The sequence below is a fragment of the Giraffa tippelskirchi genome, chromosome 9 (assembly GCF_054371585.1).
Source record: "Giraffa tippelskirchi isolate mGirTip1 chromosome 9, T2T-mGirTip1v1.2.pri, whole genome shotgun sequence".
In the NCBI taxonomy this organism is placed as follows: domain Eukaryota; kingdom Metazoa; phylum Chordata; class Mammalia; order Artiodactyla; family Giraffidae; genus Giraffa; species Giraffa tippelskirchi.
The window spans coordinates 47,907,830-47,927,768 of record NC_137283.1 but is presented as its reverse complement, the minus strand read 5'-3'; the positions used below and the strand labels follow the sequence as shown (position 1 = coordinate 47,927,768).

At 53.0% G+C, this 19,939-nt stretch overlaps 1 protein-coding gene across 1 annotated transcript in view; it reads left to right on the top strand.

The window, feature by feature from the left end:
* Positions 1–5,381: 5,381 nt before the first annotated feature.
* MAPKAPK3 (MAPK activated protein kinase 3) overlaps positions 5,382–19,939 on the top strand; it is a 31,503-nt gene continuing 16,945 nt past the window's right edge. Inside the window, exons 1-2 of the mRNA XM_081525335.1 lie at positions 5,382–5,535; positions 5,794–6,069. Coding sequence (XP_081381461.1) covers positions 5,845–6,069 — 225 coding nt within the window. The 5' untranslated portion in view covers positions 5,382–5,535; positions 5,794–5,844. The remainder of the gene's footprint in view (positions 5,536–5,793; positions 6,070–19,939) is intronic.

Here is a 19,939-nt window from a genome sequence, read left to right as displayed (position 1 = left end):
TTGCCAGAACTCTCCACCATGACCCGTCTGTCTTGGGTGGCCCTACACAGCATGGCTCATAGTTTCATTGAGTTAGACAAGGCTGTCGCCCATGTGATCAGATTGGTTAGTTTTCTGTGATTGTGGTTTTCATTCTGTCTGCCCTCTGATGGAGAAGGATAAGAGGCTTATGGAAGCTTCCTGATGGGAGAGACTGACTGAGGGGGAAACTGGGTTTTGTTCTGATGGGCGGGGCCATGCTCAGTAAATCTTAAATCCAGTTTTCTGTTGATGGGCGGGGCTGTGTTCCCTCCCTGTTATTTGACCTGAGGCCAAACTATGGTGGAGGTAATGAAGATAATGGTGACCTCCTTCAAAAGGTCCCATGCATGCACTGCTGCACTCAGGGCCCCCAACACTGCAGCAGGCCACCGCTGACCCACGCCTCCGCTAGAGGCTCCTGGACACTCACGGGCGAGTCTGGTGGGATCACTGCTCTTTTCCCTCCTGAATAGGCCAGAAGCTGCTTGCCTGGGATGGGCATGGACGTGGAGGCCTCATTACCACTTTGATGGCTGGGGCTCCTGGAAGAGCCCAGCATGGGGCCCTTGTGTAAGGTGCTGTTTCTCCAGTAGGAACTGTCTACTACCCCACATTACTGTGAAGACAGAGGGGCTTCACAGCTTTGAACCTCAGTCTCCCTGGGTATAGACCCCAAGCTCTCTGCCCCAAGACTCTACCCCTACCCTCTACCTGTGACTACTGTACTGAACGCTTACTATGTGCCAGGTGACCTCAGCTATTTCCTTCTGCATTTCATTGTCTAACTACTACATATTGTCCCCTCTTTACAGGTGATGAAAATGAGGCACAGAGAGGTTAAAATATACCCTAGATCTCACAGGCCCAGCCCCGCCACCCCTTCCCACCCCAACACACTTCCTCTCTAGCTCTTGTGACAAGCCAACTCCTAGGCATCCTTCAGGGTCCAACTTTCAGGTCCTCAGTGAAGCTTCCCTGCCTCCAGGCCTGTCATCACCAGAGCACCCCAGGGTCTCCTTGCAAGCGCCCCCTACAGAAATCAGTGATTGTGCAGTTCTGTGTGTAAAGTCCAAGGGTTTTGCCCTCTAGCTGCCCTTTGTGAAGGGGGCTTTCCTGGTGGCTCAGATGGTAAAGAATCCACTTGCAATGCAGGACACCTGGGTTCTATCCCTGGGGTCGGGAGGATCCCCTGCAGAAGGGAATGGCCACCCACTCCAGTATCCTTACCTAGAGAATTCCAAGGACAGGGGAGCCTGGCAGGCTACAGTTTATGGGGTCACAAAGAGTTGAACACAAATGAGTGACTAACACACACTTTTTGCCCTTTGTGAATCTGACAGCACCGTGCACCTCCCCTGCATTCTGGGAAGAGTGGTGTGCCTCTGTGCCTCTGTTTTGCCCCAGGTACCTGCCTGCCCCAGGTGTTGTGAGTCCCTCTGAGGGCCATCGAATTATGACCCCTCCTGCCCTGACTGCTGGGCCCACACTGCCACCCAGTGGCAGTACCTGTCCCAGTTTCACGTGCCACATCTCCATGGAGTCTTCCTTCTAGAAAAAACCCTCCCCTGCACCCTAGAGATTCTAGTTGCAGGATCTCTCTGCCCTTCCCCACCCAGAACAGTCACATGGTGGGTCATGAGAACACACAGCAGTGCCTTCCTCAAGTCGGGTTCGTTTGATCTCTAAACTTTCATGTGTGCAGCCTCTCCTCTCCCCAAAGAACAGTCCACATGCTGTCTGTGTGTGTGTTGGGGCAGAGGGAGTTCACCTGCCCCCCCACAGGCACTCACTGGGCCCCGTGGTCATGGTGAGTTATTCGAAAACCTCTCGGCCCCCACCCCCTTGGACATACAGTTTTCACGGAGGGCTGTGTGGCACAGTTTGCTACCTTGTACTGACTTGCTGGGTTTCCCTGGTGGCTTAGAGGTAAAAAATCTGCCTGCCAACGCAGGAGACGTGGGTCTCCTGAGTCGGGAAGATCCCCTGGAGAAGGAAATGACAACCCACTCCAGTATTTTTGCCTGGGAAATCCCATGGACAGAGGATCCTGGCAGGCTACAGTCTATGGAGTCCCAGAGAGTTGGATGCAACTTAGCGACTAAAACAACAACAGCCCACCTGCTCCGACCCAGCCATCCCAAATACTGAATCCTCCCATCAATGTGCAGGTGGCAGATGCTTTGTGGAATGTGAGCAGCGAGGGGAAACTATGCATTCTGCCTCCCTTGAGTCAGTTGCAAAACATGTCTTTGATGAACCCACGTGGAAACTGTGCGTGCTGTGTACCCGTTGGCTTTGGCATGGACACTGTGAAAGGAGAGGCATTGCCATTGCCTACTTTTTACATTTCTGTATGGTTCAAATTTATTATAATAAGCAAGTTTGCCTATGCGATTAAAATTTAATAAAAAAGAGATTAATTTAAAAATACAAAAGTGTTAGAACAATTGTAATCTAACTCTAGCTTTTAGAAAATAAGGGAGCTCAGAGACCACAGCATGCAGAGATGCCCTTGGCTACAACAAGAAGCCAGCCTCCACCCTCAGCTCTCTGTTGTTGTTCAGTTGCTAAGTCGTATCCATCTCTTTGTGACCCCATGGACTGCAGCACCCAAGGCTTCTCTGTCCTTCCTATCTCCTTGAGTTTGCTCAGATTCATGTCCATTGAGTTGGTGATACTATCTAACCAACTCATCTTCTGCCACCCTCTTCTCCTTTTGCCTTCAATCTTCCCCAGCATCAGGGTCTTTTCCAATGAGTCGGCTCTTTGCATCACGTGGCCAAAGTATTGGAATTTCAGCATCAGCCCTTCCAATGAATATGCAGAGTTGATTTCCTTTAGGATTGACTAGTTTGATCTCCTTGTTGTCCAAGGGACTCTCAAGAGTTTTCTCCAGCACCACAGTTCAAAGACATCAATTCTTCAGCACCCAGTCTTCTTTATGGTCCAGCTCTCACATCCATACATGGCTACTGGAAAAAACACAGGTCTGACTGTATGGATCTTTGTCAGCAAAGTGGTGTCTCTGCTTTTTAATATGCTGTCTAGGTTTGTCATAGCTTTCCTTCCAAGGAGCAAACATCTTTTAATTTCATGGCTGCTATCCCCATCCACGGTGATTTTGGAGCCCAAGAAAATAAAATCTGCTACTTTCTATTTTCTCCTCGTCTATTTGCCATGAAGTGATGGGACCAGATGCCATGATCTTAGTTTTTTGAATATTGAGTTTTAAGTCAGCGTTTTCACTCTCTTCTACCACCCTCATCAAGAGGCTCTTTAGTTCCTCTTCACTTTCTGCCATTAGAGTGGAATCATCTACATATCTGAGGTGGTTGATATTTCACTTGGCAGTCTTGATTCCAACTTGTGATTCATCCAGCCTGACATTTCCCATGATGTACTCTACATAGAAGCTAAATAAGCAGTGTGACCATATACAGCCTTGTTGCACTCCTTTCTCAGTTTTGAACCAGCCTGTTCCGTTGTTCCATGTAAGGTTTTAACTGTTGCTTCTTGATCCACGTACAGGATTCTCAGGAGACAGGTAAGGTGGTCTGGTACTCCCACCTCTTTACGAATTTTCCACAGTTTGTTGTGATCCACACAGTCAAAGGCTTTATTGTAGTCAATGAAGCAGAAGTAGATGTTTTTCTGGAATTTCCTTGCTTTCTCTATGATCCGATGAATGTTGGCAGTTTGATGTCTGGTTCCTCTGCCTTTTCTAAACCCAGGTTGTACATCTGGAAGTTCTCAGTTCACATACTGCTGAAGCCTAGCTTGAAGGATTTTGAGCATAACCTTTCTAGCATGTGAAACGAGTGCAATTGTCCAGTAGTTTGAACATTCTCTAGCATTGCCTTTCTTTGGGATTGGAATTAAAACTGACTTTTTCCAGTCTTGTGGCCGCAGCTGAGTTTTCTAAATTTGCTGACATATTGAGTGCAGCACTTTAAACAGCATCATATTTTAGAATTTGAAATAGCTCAACTGGAATCCCATCACCTCCACCAGCCTTGTTTGTAGTAATGATTAAAAAGCTGGTTTTAAACTCAACATTCGAAAAACTAAGAACAACGATATCTGGTCCCATCGCTTCTTGGCAGATAGATGGGGGAAAAATAGAAACAGTGGCAGATTTTATTTTCTTGGGCTCCAAAATCACTGCAGACGGTGATTGCAGACATGAAATTAAAAGATGCAGGCCGGAAGATACCTTTGGATACTTGGCTATGCAGAGGAGATACTTTCGGGTGGGACAGAGGGCACGGGGGGACAGGTCCCGCTGGTGGCCTGTAGATGGCAGCAGAGGCCCATACAGAGATCCTGCCCCACTTCAGTCCGACCTTCCCTGTTCCAAGTGAGCCACCTCCTTCTGGGTTGTGGGGTGAGAGCCCTCAGTTTCCTTATTTGTGAAATAAGAGTTAACAGTCTGTGATGGGAAAACGAGTTCAAAAAATATGTAAGATAATCTAAGATGAGGGCTTCCCTGGTGGCTCAGACAGTAAAGAATCCACCTGTATTGCGGGAGACCGGGGTTTGATCCCTGGGCTGGGAAGATTCCCTGGAGGAGGGCATGGCAACTCACTCCAGTATTCTTGCCTGGAGAATCCCCATGGACAGGAGGAGCCTGGCAGGCTGCAGTCCATGGGGTCTCAAAGAGTTGGGCACAATTGAGCGACTAAGCACACAATCTAAGATGGGCTCAGAGTGGAAGGGAAACTCACTTAGCTAATAAAGAATATCTGGCGCTAGGGTGGAAGGAGGAGACTTTTTAAACGGGATGCCAAAAGCTCAAGCCATAAGGTGAAAAGTTGATGGATATGACCAAAAGGGAATTTAGGATTTCTAGTCTTAGGATGCTGTTTTTCAAGGTAATATGAACAAGAGAGGAACAGAAGGGGAGAGATGCCAGTGCTAGAAAGATCCCAAGAGCAACCAGGAACCAGAGAGACGCGAATCTCAACAAAATTTCATTTCATTCGCCCTGTTGACAAAAATTAAGACTTTAGACAGACTGGCAGTGGGCCACCACTAAGTTGCAAACCTTACACGTTGTACTGGGGGGCTTTTCGGGAGCTTGCAGAGAAAACACCCGATTCCAGGGGCTACCTGGGGCTCCAAGAGAAGATTTCCTGTGCCAGTTCCTTGGTGGCTTATACAACTGGCTGCTCGCACAGCCCACCCTGTACCCGGCTGCTCTAGCGCTGGGTTTCCCCGGCGGCTGGCGGAGCCTCGGAGGTTTCCGCCCCCTCGAGAAGCCACGCCCCTATTTCTGCCGCCGTTCTAGGCGGGTCCGGCCCCGCCCCGTCCTGCCTGGGCCAGCCTGGCCCTTTAAGGCTGACCCAGCCCGGCTTGTAGTCGGGGACGCGCGGGGGAGGGGAGCGGTCACGTGGGCGGGCGGCGGCGCGACTCTCGGCTCTGGGCGCTCAGGGCCGCGGCCTCTGGCGACCCCCGTCCCCACCTCTTACCGGCAACCACAGCACCGTGAGCTGCCGTCAGGTCCGCCCTCGCCAGGTACGCCGTCACAGGGCCCCCTCCACCTCCCAGTCCCGGGACCTCGCGGCGCTTTCCCTCCTTGACTGGTGGCCGGGCAGGACTCGCCTGGTGCCCGGCTTGCGTGACCACCGCCCCCTGCGGCGGGTCCGTCCTCTCCAGCAACTCGTTCTTCATTCCCAGCCCTGTCCCAAGCCCGAAGCCCACTCTGGCTCAGGGCGTCCGTGGCTGGAGTATTGAAGGAGTTTGAGCGGAACTCACTCTTCATCTCTTTCCCAGGTGGCCCTGGACGCGCCAGGCTGGGGCCGCCTCTGAGCGCCCCGCGGGGCCATGGACGTGGATACAGCAGAGGAGCAGGGGGGCCCTGCGCCTCCGTCAGGTGCACCCTGCGGACCTTGTTCCGCCGGCGCTCCCGCCCTCGGGGGGCGGCGGGAGCCCAAGAAGTACGCAGTGACCGATGACTACCAGTTGTCCAAGCAGGTGCTGGGCTTGGGTGTGAACGGCAAGGTGCTGGAGTGCTTCCACCGGCGCACTGGGCAGAAGTGTGCCCTGAAGGTCAGTGACCCCGCGCTCCTGCATGGGCGGCGGTGGCAGCAGGGGCCCAACAGCAGAGACCTGTGGATAGGGCTATGCCTAGGGCCTCTGTTCAGCTTCTTAGGCTAAGCATTACCGTTTCCTCCTCTTACTCGTGTGTAAGGTTGGGCTCCTGGTCCCTCCTGCTTCACAGATGGGGAAACTGAGGCTTAGCTTAGCTAAGCTCAGAATGTCCCAGGGAGCAAGGGGTGTAGTCAGCTGTGGGTAGAGCCTGCTGTACCCGGAAGCAAGGAGGGAGTAACTCCTGACTCTGAGTTTCTGGCTGGGCCTGTGAGTTTGGGCCAAGGGGGACCTGCATTCAGCTTGGCTGCTCCTTCTATGAGAAACTCTTCTAATTGGAATGAGTTTCACTTACTTTCTGCCTGAGGCTGAGTCCCCACAAAAGCTTGGGGTGGGGCTAATGCTCCTGAGGCCCCTGCCTGCCTAGGCTGGAGTGGTGACAGTCTCCCAGGGCTGACTTGTGGGCAAGCCTGACACCATTGCCCCTGTGGGCAGGAAGCTACTCATGGGCTCCAGATGAGTCAACCAGACCCGTGTTGAAAGGGACAGGCCCTGCCTCCAACCTGACCCACCCTGTTTCCTGGGCAGAGGGCGGGCCAGCCATCTAGCCATGTCATACCATAGCCTCTCTGTGGGCCTGGTTAAGACCTTACTGATACAGCTGGAGTCCTGGGAGTCTTGAGAGTGGCTGACTGAGCTATGTAGTTCTGGCTTAGGTCATACAGTTTTGGGCCCAGGACCGTGCCCCATACCTCGAATCCCTTGACTCTGTCCTCGCTGGGAACTTCACTTAGTTGCAGCCTCTGCCAGCGACCCCTTGGATAGGTAGAGCATGGCAAGGAGAGTGGCTCCTGGCGGTTAGAATACAGCTGAGGATCTTCTCATTTTACAGACGTTGCAATTATGAGCCCGAGCCCAGAGTCCTGCAGTTGTAGCTCTGATCTTTGGCCTGCATTTGCCAGCTCTGTGACCTTGGACTAGATCTTGGACTCTCAAAAATCAGGTTCCTCTGCTCAAGGGTTGTTAAGATAAGGAGTTGATGTGAGCTTGGAATGGAATCATGCATGTAGAGTAAGTGGTACAAGGCCTGACACAGGCCTGGAGAGGCCGCAGGACTTGCTTAGGGCACAGAGTCTGCAAGTATCTGAGCAGGAACCTGGGCCCAGCTCCTTGTGTCTTTCCCAGTGGCACCAGGAGTGATAGAGGAGGTCATCTCCCCAGGGTGGTCTTGGAGGGGATCATGAGGATGGGTCTGGAAGATCTCAGGGCTGGGCTGGTGAGGCTGGATCTCAGGCACAGCTTCTTTGCTTACAAACCCAGCAGTGGAGTGGGGTTGGGAGGCCCTTCTGAAGCCCCTGGCAGGGGGTTCTCTGAGTCCTTCGGGAAAAGGGTGGCTCTTCTGAGGGGAAATGGAGCTAAGGAAGTGAGCAGTGACAATCTTCATTCTCTCCTTCAGCACCATCTTGGCCCTTTCACTCCTGCTTGGGTCAGGGTGCAGCCTGGGTGGGCAAGGGACCATCTGAGGCCTCTTCTTAATACCAAGATTTTGGCCCTGTGAACCAGGGCTGAGCTCCGACCACCCTGTGTGGTACTCCAGAGGCTGTGAGTGAGACAGGGATGGAGTGGGAGGCTGGAGTTTGTGGGCCCAGGCAGCACTGGCTTAAGCAGGACTGGCTCTAAGCCTTTTACTGCAGGTGCTGTGTCTGATAAGTGACTTGGGGGAACTTCTGACTGCAACAACTTTCAGAGCACCTCCTCTTGAATCCAGGGCCTCAGTGCTCCTTGTTGTGGACTGGAAAGGGGTCAGACCCAGAACAGATTCCCCTACTGTTCCCCTTTAGGCTTTTTTGGGTGAGCATGGTTAGAGATGTTAGCTTGGGGCCTTCAGAATTTGGTGCTAGGTTGGCCCGCAAGGGGCACATGGATTTGATGAGGCCCCCACCCCAGCACCTTCCTGTTCTTGGCAACCCTCACCCCACTCCAGTGGCCAAGTCCCCACCCAACTAGGCAGGTCCTCTCCTGCTTCCAAGATGGGATGACCACAACCTCTAGCACGTCGTACCTATACTATGAGTGATGGCTCTAGCGAGGTGGTGGCACCTTTCTGTTTATAGCCTCTGCCCCTGCACAGGAGGGCCAGGACCAGGAGACCTCAGCACATGGCCTGTCTTGGGCCCCAGGAGCTCAGTCAGTCCCTGAGTTGGGTCTCAGCCCTCTCTCTGCTTCTGCCTAGCCATCTCCCCAATTGCCCTCGGTCAGCCTAAGCAGAGGCCCTGGGCTCTGGCCTTTCTGCTTCCCTGGACCTACATCCCTTCCCAGGCAGACCTCTCCTTGTCTTGTAATCTGGCTTTGTCCAGGCCATCTCTGCCATTTGTGGGCCAGGCCTAGTGTCCTGCCCTCTCTCCGTGCCTGTCTTCCTGGCTCTGTTGCTCAAAGTGGCAGATAGTGCTTGGCATGAAGCCTGGAACACAGCAGGCACTCATAAAACAGGAAGAGCTGTGGTCAGTGTCCCTGTAGCTGTTGCTATTCTTTGGGGGCCCCAGAGAAGCAGGCTTCTCCTTCCTGGGGAGCTGGGCCTCTTCTCCTTTCCCTGAGGCCCTGACTACCTGGCCTGATCCGTCTTGGCCTCCCTCACACTCAGCGACTCTCTCCCGAGGCAGCTTCCACCCGCAATGCAGTCATCCTACACTACCCTTAGCACCTCTGCTGTCCCTTCAGCAGGAACTGGAGGTCTGCCTGCCAAGTATCTGGGGCAGGGGACTGCCTCCTACTGACCTCTTGTTTGTGATCCCTTCCAGGCCTAACTGGTTCATTGACACCCCATATCTTCACTACTAAGTGGACACAGCCACCCCTCCACATGGAGACCCAGTCCCTCAAGCCTTACCCATGTAAGAAAATCGGGACCTGGAGTTAGTGGTCAGAAGTCACATGACTTGATTGGGATGGGAAATTATAGCCGAGACCAGAATCGTCTCCCCTGCTGACTTTCTGCCAAGTACAGGTGTGGTCCCTGGCCGCCTGGCAGGCAGAAGTGACACTGGCAGTTAGATAAATGAAAACAAAGGCTTGTGGGAGGGAGGTTCAAGAGGGAGGGAACATATGTATACTTATGGCTGATGCATGTTGATGTGTGGCAGAAACCAACACAATATCATAAAGCAATTATCCTTCAATTAAAAGCAAATCATAGAAAACAAAAAACAAAGGCTTGAGTAACTTGAGGGGGTCTGCAGTGGGAGTCTTCTTTCCCAGCCCTGCTCTCTGGGCTCTGGGTCCACTGAAAAATGTTAGGAGCCCCTGGGGCTCCCAGTGCCCTCCTTGCCCTGTCTTTGTCGGAGTGGAGTTTTGGGGTGTTGAACCCACATGCCAGGAGGTCCCTGCGTTGCTCCATGGGTGGGGCCGGCCTGTTGGAGCTGGTGCTGTGGAGCTGGATTTGAGACTGGGTGGGGCTGCCTGGCAGGCCAGGTACTTTCTCATTTAGCAACTGCCACCCCTTCACCTACCACCTCCAGACTGGTCAGATCACCCTCTGCAGGGCCTCTTGTTTACTGAGTTGACACATTAGGAAGCATGTGGAAGGCTGGCCGTCTCATACAATGGAGTCCCCACTAGTGGTTTTACCGCATCTCTCCAGGCCACCCCTCTCCTGAAAGGGAAGAATCTAAGTAACTCAAGTACTACCAGACTCAAGTAGCCTTCTGAACTGCCAGAAGTGGGCAGTTTGTTTTTTAAAATGAGGATCCTAGGGAGGGTGTCAAACCCTATGAAACGCAAATAGCGGGATTTGGGGACAGTTTTAAAATTATTTCTTTATTTTTCGCTATGCTGGGTCTTCATGCCTATGCGAGCTTTTTCTCCAGTTGCGATGGGTGGAGACTACCCTCTAGTGGTGCTCAGGCTTCTCATTGCGGTGGTTTCTCTTGTTGCAGAGCACGGGCTCTAGGGCTCACAGGCTTCAGTAGTTGCGGCTTCAATAGTTGTGGTGCACAGGCTTAGCTGCCCTGTGACATGTGGGATCTTCCTCAATCAGGGATTGAAACCATGTCCTCTGCTTTGGCAGGCAGATTCTCTTCCACTCAGCCACCAGGAAAGTCCCAGAGGGGGATTGTTTTGAGATGCTTCTGGCCCTGCCCAGCTGGCCTCGCTCACAGCTTCAGCAGCTGTGCTCCTAGCCTGCTGTCAGGATCCCCTCTGCTGGGACTTTCAGAATCATTTTCCCACCCCAGCCAGGAACTGATGCCATCTCTCCAGGCTTCAGGCCTTGGTGTTGTGGGGTCTGGTATTCCCAGGAATGGCTGACAGTTTTCCGGAGCGTTCTGTGTGCCAGGCCCTGTCCCTGTGCATAATACACGTTATCTTACCTAACTCTTTTCATTCCCATTTTATGGATGAAGACACTGATACTCAGAGAGGTGATCAGTTTGCCCAAGATGGCCGGCTGGTGTGTGGCAGGACTGGGACATGTGTCTAGGCAGTTTGATCCCAGAGTCTTAGCACCTAATTCGCCTCATGCCTCATGCAAGTCTGTGGGGACACAGGAGGGTCTCTAAGACTCGGCACCTGGAAGAATGCTAACAACGTCATCCATGACTGCACCGGGCCCCAGGTGATCCTGCTGCTGTTTGTGTGTATCTGTCCAGCTCTCCTCATTGTGCAGGATGCTATGCCTGGGAGTAGCCCCACAAAGCCAGCGCACAAGGACCGTGCTGGCTGTGGGACTGCCTCAGAAAGGGTGTATGGTTCATCTCAAGCCTTGTGAGTCTCAGACAAGCCCAGCACAGCAAAGTCCAGGGTGCCACAGGCAGGAAGTTAGGTTGGTGAGTGGGCGAGAGGAAACTGTTAGGACTGGGCCAGCCAGGGGAGGTTTCCTGGAAGAGACTGCCAGCTTTCATGCAGGCCTCTGGTCTGAGAAGCATGCGGATGACAGAGGGGGACACAGGGTGTGTGTGGGTGTGTGACAACATGCCTGGTTTGCACAACTCAACACTTGCTGTGGGGTACTGCTTCTCCATTCCCAGTCTTGTGTCCTCGTAGGATATGCTCATCTCAGCAAGTGGTGTCCAGGCCCTAACAAACTCTGGGGAGCCGTGGAGGGACCAAAGAGCCCTGTGGAAGAAGAGGCAGTTATGTTGGGTTTGAAGGATTGGGTGAAGGGCAGCAGTGGCTCTCCCTTGCCATTTGTCACAACTCAGATTCATACGTCATCCCACTAGAAAGTGAAATTGAAAGTGTTAGTTGCTCAGTTGTGTCCGACTCTTTGCAACTCCATGGACTGCAGTCCACCAGGCTCCTCTGTCCATGGGATTTTCCAGGTAAGAGTACTAGAGTATGTTGCCACTTCCTTCTCCAGGGAATCTTCTCAACCCAGGGATTGAACCTGGGTCTCCTGCATTGAGGCATCTGTCTGTCTTTGGTGTTCTTCCTCACTAGGTGGGCAGAAACTCGCCCTCCTTCTCCTAGAACTTTCTTTCATAGTGTCACCAGGACTCTTGTGGAATGCTATTGCCGGGGATGCTGTAGGGTCTTCTGGGTCACCTGGGCTATTGTTCAGCCCAGAGCCTGGTCTCCCTGACAACAGGGGTCTGTTACATGTCTGCCTGGTCCCCAGGTCTGCACTTGGGGAAGTTGCTCTCTTACTCAGATCCCTCATCTTCCTTTCCCAGGGCCTCCTTGGGACATCCTCATAGGAGGCCCCTGCGAGCGTGCAGCAGGTGGAGCGTCTGGCTCTGCAGGCCCCCGACCTCATCTGGTCCCAGCCTGGCAGCTGGCTGCCATGTGTCCAAAGGTGATGGCCACCAAGCAAGAACTGAGGACAGCAGTTGTCTCTGGGTGAGGCGCCTTGCCAGCACACCTGTGCTGTAAAAGTGGGTTCCAGGCCCTACCTGGATGGGTGGGTGTGCTGCTCTAGGGGTAGGGAGACCACAGCCCTAGTCAGCTCCTGCAGGCTCCCACCTTTTCTCAGGAGAACTTTGCTACCCTCCCTCCCACTTCTTTGGGGCCTTGTGTGGCTCCACATGAGAGGCTGCCTGGGCTTGAGAGAGGACCGGGCTCTGGGCTTCCTTCTGCCTTCTTCCCGAGCAACCTTGGAAAAAGGCAGTTTGGGAATTTTTTGTAAAACAGTTGTCTTTGTGGCAAGGGGTTTGAATATGTGGTGGGAAGCAGAAGTTGGTCTTGGTGGCTAACATCCCCAGGATCCTGCCGTGAGACAGCAAGAGCCTGTAGGCGCAGGGCTCTCATTTGAGGCGGCCTGGGTGCATTTCTTTGTTGTTGTTGTTCAGTCACTCAGTCATGTCCGACTCTTTGCGGCCCCATGGACTGCAGCACGCCAGGCTTCCCTGTCCTTTACCATCTCCTGGAGTTTGCTCAGACTCATGTCCATTGAGTCAGTGATGTCATCCAACCATCTCCTCCTCTGTCACCCCCTTCTCCTCCTGCCTTCAGTGTTTCTCAGCATCAGGGTCTTTTTCAATGGGTTGGCTCTTTGCATGTGGTGGGCAAAGTATTGGAGCTTCAGCATCAGTCCTTCCAATGAATATTCAAAGTTGATTTCCTTTAGCATTAACTGCTTTGATCTCCTTGCAGTCCAAGGGACTCTTAAGAGTCTTCTCCAACACCACTGTTCAAAAGCATCGATTCTTTGGTGCTCAGCCTTCTTTATGGTGCATTTCTTAGCGGCACATTCTTGGCCTTCGTGAGGACTCACTTGGGTTCACCCTGCACTTGGGTCAGCCAGCCGCTTCCAGGGTTGGAAAGAATGGTGTGAAAGAATCCCCTCCCCACCCTCCGCCCTTTGGGAACTAACTGGATTAGGCCCAGTGTAATTGTGATTAAAATCCTGCTGTGTGGGAACTGTGGGGGTGTGTTTAGGGCAGGGGTACCAGGTGGCCCTTTGGGGGAACAGGGAGCCTCAGGAGGCCTTTTCAGCACTGGACAGGTCAGAGACGCTGAGAAAATTGATTTTTTTTTTTTTTTTTTTGCCAGTTTGGGATTAGGATCGCTTTTCTCTTTTGACTATGGCTTTGTGCTTGCTGCTTTCCCTTTGTCATGCTCTCCCTTTCTGTCTTCTCTGCCTCCTTGTCCTTCTCCTTTCTTCTTTCCCAGCTCTGTTTCTCCTGCTGTCACTTGGTTGCCCCCCCTCAGACCCTGCCCCTCTGTCCTGTGGGTTTCGGGCTTGGTGTTGGCTGAGGGCAGGCAGAGGACAGATGGGGGCTGGTCCGGTGCTCAGGACTCATCCTAGTCACCTTGAAAGTCTGCCCCAACCCCAGGGACCGGAGTAGGGGGGAGGGGGCGGGTAGGACAAGAAGGAGGAGCCCTACCCACACCCTTGCTGCTCAGTGTTTCTTCCTGCTCCTGGCCTTGACCGGGTGCTGGCCACCTTGGCAGCTGGAGCAGTAGAGTCAAACCTATAACCTGAGGCGTCCCCTGTGGGGTGTGGGAAATCAGCCTTGGCTGTGGCCTCCGCCGGTGGGTCTCCTTTTATGGCTCAATGGTTGGGCCTTTTGCTTGGGACAGTGGTACAAGACTGGGACCCCCCAGGATTCCTGGACTGAGGTTGGGGAGAGAGGGGCTGAAGGAGCCTGCAGAGGGGCTCAGAGACTGGAGGTGCCGCCTGCGAGACTGTGTGCCACCCCGCACTCCTGGGCTGAGCACCCCACAGCCGCTGGCCCTCTAGCCTGCACCCTGCACCTGCCCCCACCCCCACCTCAGTGTGGCTCACAGTCTATTTCAGGAGTGTGAAGGGCCAGAGCCTTGACCTGCCACTTTCACTGCCCTATTCTTAAGGGCTCAGCCTCCGAGGGATTCGCCAGGCAAGAATACTGGAGTGGGTAGCCAATCCCTTTTCCAGGAGATCTTCCTGACCCAGAGATTGAATCTGGGTCTCCCGCAGATACTTCACCATCTGAGCCACCAGGGAAGCCCCCAGGGAACTCACATTTTATTCCATAGCTGTTCTGTGAACCCACACAAGCCCCCTTCTCAGGGTGTGGCCGAGGGCCTGGCCGGTGCTCTCCATGCCCTCTGGCAGGCAGGGGCACAGCAGGTGGGGGTGAGGGTAAGAGCACCCACATGTCTCTTTGAATGCTTCCAACATACTGAACACAAACACAGCAGAATCTAAGAATGGGTTGTCATCACCACCTTGTCACAAATAACGGAGATTGAGATTCAGAAAGGCGAAGGAACCCTGGAACCCTGGCCTATCTGGCAGCCAGACTGTGGCTCTGAGCCTTCCTTCCCTGTGTGCCCTGTCAGTGGGGGTCAGGAGTGGGGCCCCTGTCACAGGTAAGTCTGCCTGTCAGTAAGGTAAGGGGCTGGGTGCTCTGCTTTTCAAGGGCCCCCCTTCTAAGAAGGCTATGAAGAGGATGCCCCTAGATGCCTCTCCTGGGCCAGCTGGCAGTGGTGTTGCCAGGGGAACAGTCAGCTGTGGTGACACCATCGGTCGGGTATGTGTCCTACTAGGGACAGGAGCCGGGCGATTATGACTCAGGTTTGAAGACCCCCTCTCCACTGCTCTGTATGACTCGGTTCACACCTTGAGTCAGCCGAGCCTGTATTGGGGTGTGTCCTTACCCTTGGAAGGCCTGGGAGAGTGAGGGTGAGTCACGCAGCCCATTCCCGTGGCAGGAGTGTCCCTCAGTGCTGCCAGGCTGTCACCCTGGCTCTCCCCACAGGGCGGGGCCTTCCTCCCCCTTCTACTTCTTCCTCACGGCTGTGGCTCCAGAGACCTGTCCCAGAAGCCAGGGGTCGGGTGTCGAAGGCCTGGAGCCTTCTAACCCAACTGAAGCAGGAGAGAGAAAGGGGCCAGGTGCCAAGCGAGCCTGGAAGCCTGGGCAGCTGGTTTCCCTGCCTCCCTGAGGGGGAGCCTGGCTGCTGGTGCTCACCCAGGCCTGTGTGGGGAGCTGCAGGGACGCAGATGAAGCCAAGGGAAGCCGGAGAGATGCAGAGCAGATATGAGGTTGGCTTCGGGAAGAGTCAGTCTGGGGGTGGAATAGGAAGGTTCCTGAGGGTCTGAGAGCACCACGCCTCTGGGGGTGGTGCCGTCTTGCCCCCCCCCCCCATCCCACTTTGTGTTCCTTTGTCATCTTCGTCCTCCGGGGGAGAGACCAGCTGTCATTCTTCTGAGAGCTCGAGTGTGCTGGGTCCCTTCTCCAGAGCTGACCACGTGCATGGCCAGCCAGGAGCCTCCGGAGGGGTCACTTGGGCATGGCCTCAGTCACCCAGTCCACACCTGCCAGTCCTCTGCAGTCCTGCGTGGGCTCTATGGGCACCCCTGGCCAGTTAGGGGTACAGACTTTGTGGCCAAGGTGGGGTATCTTCATGAGGAGGGACCATTGAAGAGACCCTTTTTTTTTTTTAATTTATTTTTTATTGAAAGAGAATTGCTTTACAGAAATTTGCTGTTTTCTCTCAAACCTCAACATGAATCAGCCATAGGTAGAAAAGGCGTTTTTGAGGTTAAACTAAAACACATTTGCTAAGAATTTTCCTGTCTTAGGATGAAGATGTCTTATTTTTATGCTATCACAGAAGAAACAGAACCAGGCTAACGTTTCACCAGTTATGAAGCTGATTTTGACAGAAAAATCCTCTTTTCCTCTTAAGAAGTTAGACGATAAGAGAAGCCAGACCCTCTGAGTATGCACTCAGGGGCTCGCAAGGCACCTGTGTGGCCTCTCCTCACCCACTGTGGGAAGGCTGTGGGCCGGATGCTGGGGTCTGTCACCTCCTGGGGCAGAGGGAGCTCTGATCCTGCTGCTTACACACTGTGTAACGTCTGGGAGCAGAAGGAGGTTCTAGCTCTTTCCGGGCCTCTTTCCCTACCTATAAAACAGGTGCCCATAGTCTCAGACCTGCCTGCTCCCCTCCCCTCAGTGCCAATAGGCGAGGAGACTGCAGGCCCATTTCACAGATGAGGAGCTGGGGTTCAGGTCATTAAGGTCAAGGTCACTACACACTCTGCAGAAGGGGACATTGTTTGAATGGAGGCATGAAAGAGTCCAGGATTTCAAGGTATCTGCCACCTGGGAGAGTGGAAGTGTGCCCCTACCTCCAGTCTGTCGAAGCTGAGGGCCAGGTCAGTCCCCTGGTTTAGGTCCCTAGCACTCAGCTGTGGTTCCCATGCCCCAGGGTCCCTTCCCTGAGATAAGCCCTGATCTTCCCACACCCTGGAGGGTCTGCCCCTCTTCACCAAGTCTTTCACAGCAAAACAGTATCCATAGACTTTTTTTTTTTTTGATATGGACCATTTTTAAAGTCTTTTTTGAATTTGTTATAATATGCTTATGCTTTGGTGTTTTGGCTGCGAGGCATGTGGGATCTTAGCTTCGCAACCAGGTATGGAACCTGTACCATACTTCTGAATTGGAAAGGCGAAGTCTTAACCACTGGACCACCAGGGAAGTCCCAATAACCATAGACTTTTGACTCTTAGTCTACTTCTGCACAGCCTGGTCCTGCCCCTCTCAGGATCTGAGACTGTTTCCTGTGACCTGCTGGACTGGAGGGGATTGGCCTCCTTGGGTTCTAGAGGCTATACCTGAATTGCCCCCAGTTCTGGAGAATAGGGAGGTGAAGAGCATGGGACCACATCAGAGCAAGACCCAGGGGGAATCTTGAAGCCAAGCAAACCTCATAGCCCATTTCTACTCAGTGTGCACTTGGCACTGTGCTTGTCTGAGCTCTCTGTGTGTTCTCAATGAGTACTGTCGTTGTCCCCATTTTCCAGATTGGGGGGATCGGATGGAACTGGCCTCTGTATCTGGCATGCAGGTCTGTCTGACCCAGAGCCCTGTGGCTATAGCTGGTCCTTCGTAGTGCATGGTCCCTGGCCTGGGGCCCTGGGACCTGGATCTGCTCCAACTAGCACTTGTGTTCCCACTGGCCCTCCCCCTCCCTCCCTGGGAGCCTGGCTTAGCTTCCTCTTTCCAGAAGCATTTTCCCCCTCTCCCAACCCCCACCCAGACCTGGCACTTCTGCCTTTGTTTCTAGGTTTTCTGGGGCTGGTAGGAGGCAGACAAACTGAGGCCACCAAAATTTAGCAAATTGAAGGAGTCTTGTGTTCTTGAGGTTTTCTTTTAAAAAATTGTTTTATTTATTTGTTTTTGGCTGTGCTGGGTCTTCACTGCTGCACAGGCTTTCTCTAGTTGTGGTGTGTGGGGGCTATTCTCTAGTTGCGATGTGTAGGCTTCCCACTGCAGTGGTGTCTTTTGTTGCGGAGCAGCCGCTCTAGAGTGCACAGCTTCAGTAGTTGTAATGCATGGGCTTAGTTGCTCCACAGTATGTGGGATCTTCCTAGGTCAGGGTTTGAACCTGTGTCTTCTGCATTGGCAGATGGATTCTTTACCACTGAGCCACCAAGGAAGCCCCCTGAGATTTGACAATTTCAAAATGTGTGTTGGCTTTCCTGCTGGCAGAGCTTCCCAGGCAGACATTGGGCTCAGAGCCCCAGCCATTCCCACCTCCTAGGACTCTGGTGGCAGGTGATTAGGGAGGCTCCAAGCCAGTCAAGCCACTTTCCTCTCATTCCTGGCCATCAGATACCCCAGCCTTGGCCTGGTTTGGGAGCAGCTCTTTGGGGGTCCTCCTTGTTCCTGGGTTCTGCTCTGCCAGGTTCTAAATCTGGAAAGAAAGAAAAAGGGAGGAGAAGGATCCAGGCCCAGTTCCTTAGTGCCTACATCCTCATCAAGCATCCTAACTGGCAGTAACTCATCCATAGACCCCCAGGTTCCGGAGGACAGTCTGTGGCAGCATTCCCAGCTGCAGCTCCAGGCCTGCCCCCAGGGCAGGGCCAGTAAATGTTCATAGGGGTCAGGAAGAGATCTGTAAAACGGGCAGTCCTCCCTGGGCATGAGCGTTGACTCCTGGTTCCCAAAGAACTCCTGGACTCATAGGTGGCCATGTGTGACACTTGTGACCCAGAGAAGCTATAAAACCTTCCTGAGCCTCTGTCTCCTCAATTGAGAATGATGGTCAGTGGTGTCCTTGTTGAAAGACAAAAGCTCAGGTGTGTGTAACGTGCCTAGTACCCAGGAGGCACTCTGTGAGCCGCCGCCACTGTTAATAATCGGTAAATGGCAGAACCTGGTCTAGCCCCAGGGTTGTGGGGCCGAGCTCTACGCATAAAAAGAGCACAGCAGCTGCCCACATTGTCCTCACTGCCTAGAAGCCAACGGGTCTGGGTCCAAGTTTTTTTTTTCCAAAAAATTTCAAGATAATTCTGATATGCATCTGGATTTTAAAAAGTAATTACAGGTTTTTCTATTACATTGTAGTTTTGGTGATAAAGAGTTCTATTATTCTTTCATTGTGGGTCCCAGTTTTGACTCTCACGACCCAGTGCTATGACTCTGGGCAGGTCACTTCACCTCTCAGAGTCACGGGTTCCCCACAGGAAAAGGATGATGCTGGTTCTCCTCAGCAGATGGTGAGTCTTGAATGAGGTGGTGTCTCTGACCAAGCACCGTGGCCAATGCAGCACTGGCCGAGCACCAGGGAAGGACAGTAGTTGCAAAGGGAATGTAACTCCGTCAGTCATCCAGCGTTCAGATGGGGCCCAGGCATCAGGGGTCAGGAGTATCATGTGAGCCGACCTCCCTGGAACTCAGCCGCTGAGAAGGACAGGATACAGCCAGAACTTAATGAAGCGAGGTCTCATCTGGCGTGGGGCCAACTCATCCATAGCTGCAAAATCGGTTCCATTAGCTCCCTTAATGAGGTACGAAAGCCGGGGAAATGAGTGCGTGAGAGAGTAATGGCACATGTCTGAGGCTCTAATTTGAGACCGTGGCTAAAAAGTCAGATTTGACGTGACCAGCGGCTCTCCAATAGCACTGGTGCCCTTGTGGGGAAGGAGAGGATGAAGCCAGTGAGGAGGGGACGAGTCTGGCTCTATAAAGAAAATTGTTATTGTTATTTAGTGGCTCAGTCGTGTCTGACTCTTTTATGACCCCATAGACTGTAGCCTGCCAGGCTCCTTTGTCCATGGGATTTCCCAGGCAAGAATACTGGAGTGGGTTGCCATTCCCTCCTCCAGGGGTGCTTGACAACTCAGAGATGGAACCTGCATTTCCTAAGTAGGCAGGCGGATTCTTTACCATCTGAGCCCCCTGGGAAGTCCTTATAAGGAAGATACTGAGACCTTAAGAAGGAAATTCCTGCTTAGAACCCTGAACTTGAGGTCAGTCTATACTACCCCATCTGAGGCTATGCCCTCTGTTCTAAGTAGGCAAAGCAGCCAGCAGGGGTCCCATGAGCTGGCCAGGGGCCGGAATGCCATGCTTGCTGCTGGCGGCACAGGGCAGGTGGTCTCAACATCTGGCTCTAAAATGAATCCTGCTCTTCCAGTGGTGTCTCATAAAGTTAGAGATACGTCCCCATGAGAAAATAATCCCAAATAGTTACAGAGCTCAGAGCCGGAAGGGACCTCAGATATGGTTGAGTTGAAAACTCTTACCAAGGAAGGAGTTTAGTAAGTCCAAAGTGCTTTTTCTCACCTGTAACCTCCCTCTGTAGAGAATTGGGGTTCTCCACAGTGGAAAAAAAAATGTTGCAAACCTTGATTTTCCCATAATATTCTGTGCAGACCCACCGCCTGAGTGTTTGACACCAAGCGTGTGTGTTGTGATGTAATCAACAACCCAGAGTTGCCACTCCTGAGAATTCCAGCCTGCCCCTGCCTGAGGCTGGGCTGAGACCCCGGCGTGGGAGAGAAGGTATTGGGGGAACTCAACAATCCTTCCTGCCTCTCCCCTCTCTCTCCTCTGGCACCAAACAAAGCTGGAATTCCAAGAGAGTGGAAATCATGGGAATTTGCTGACCCACAGATCAG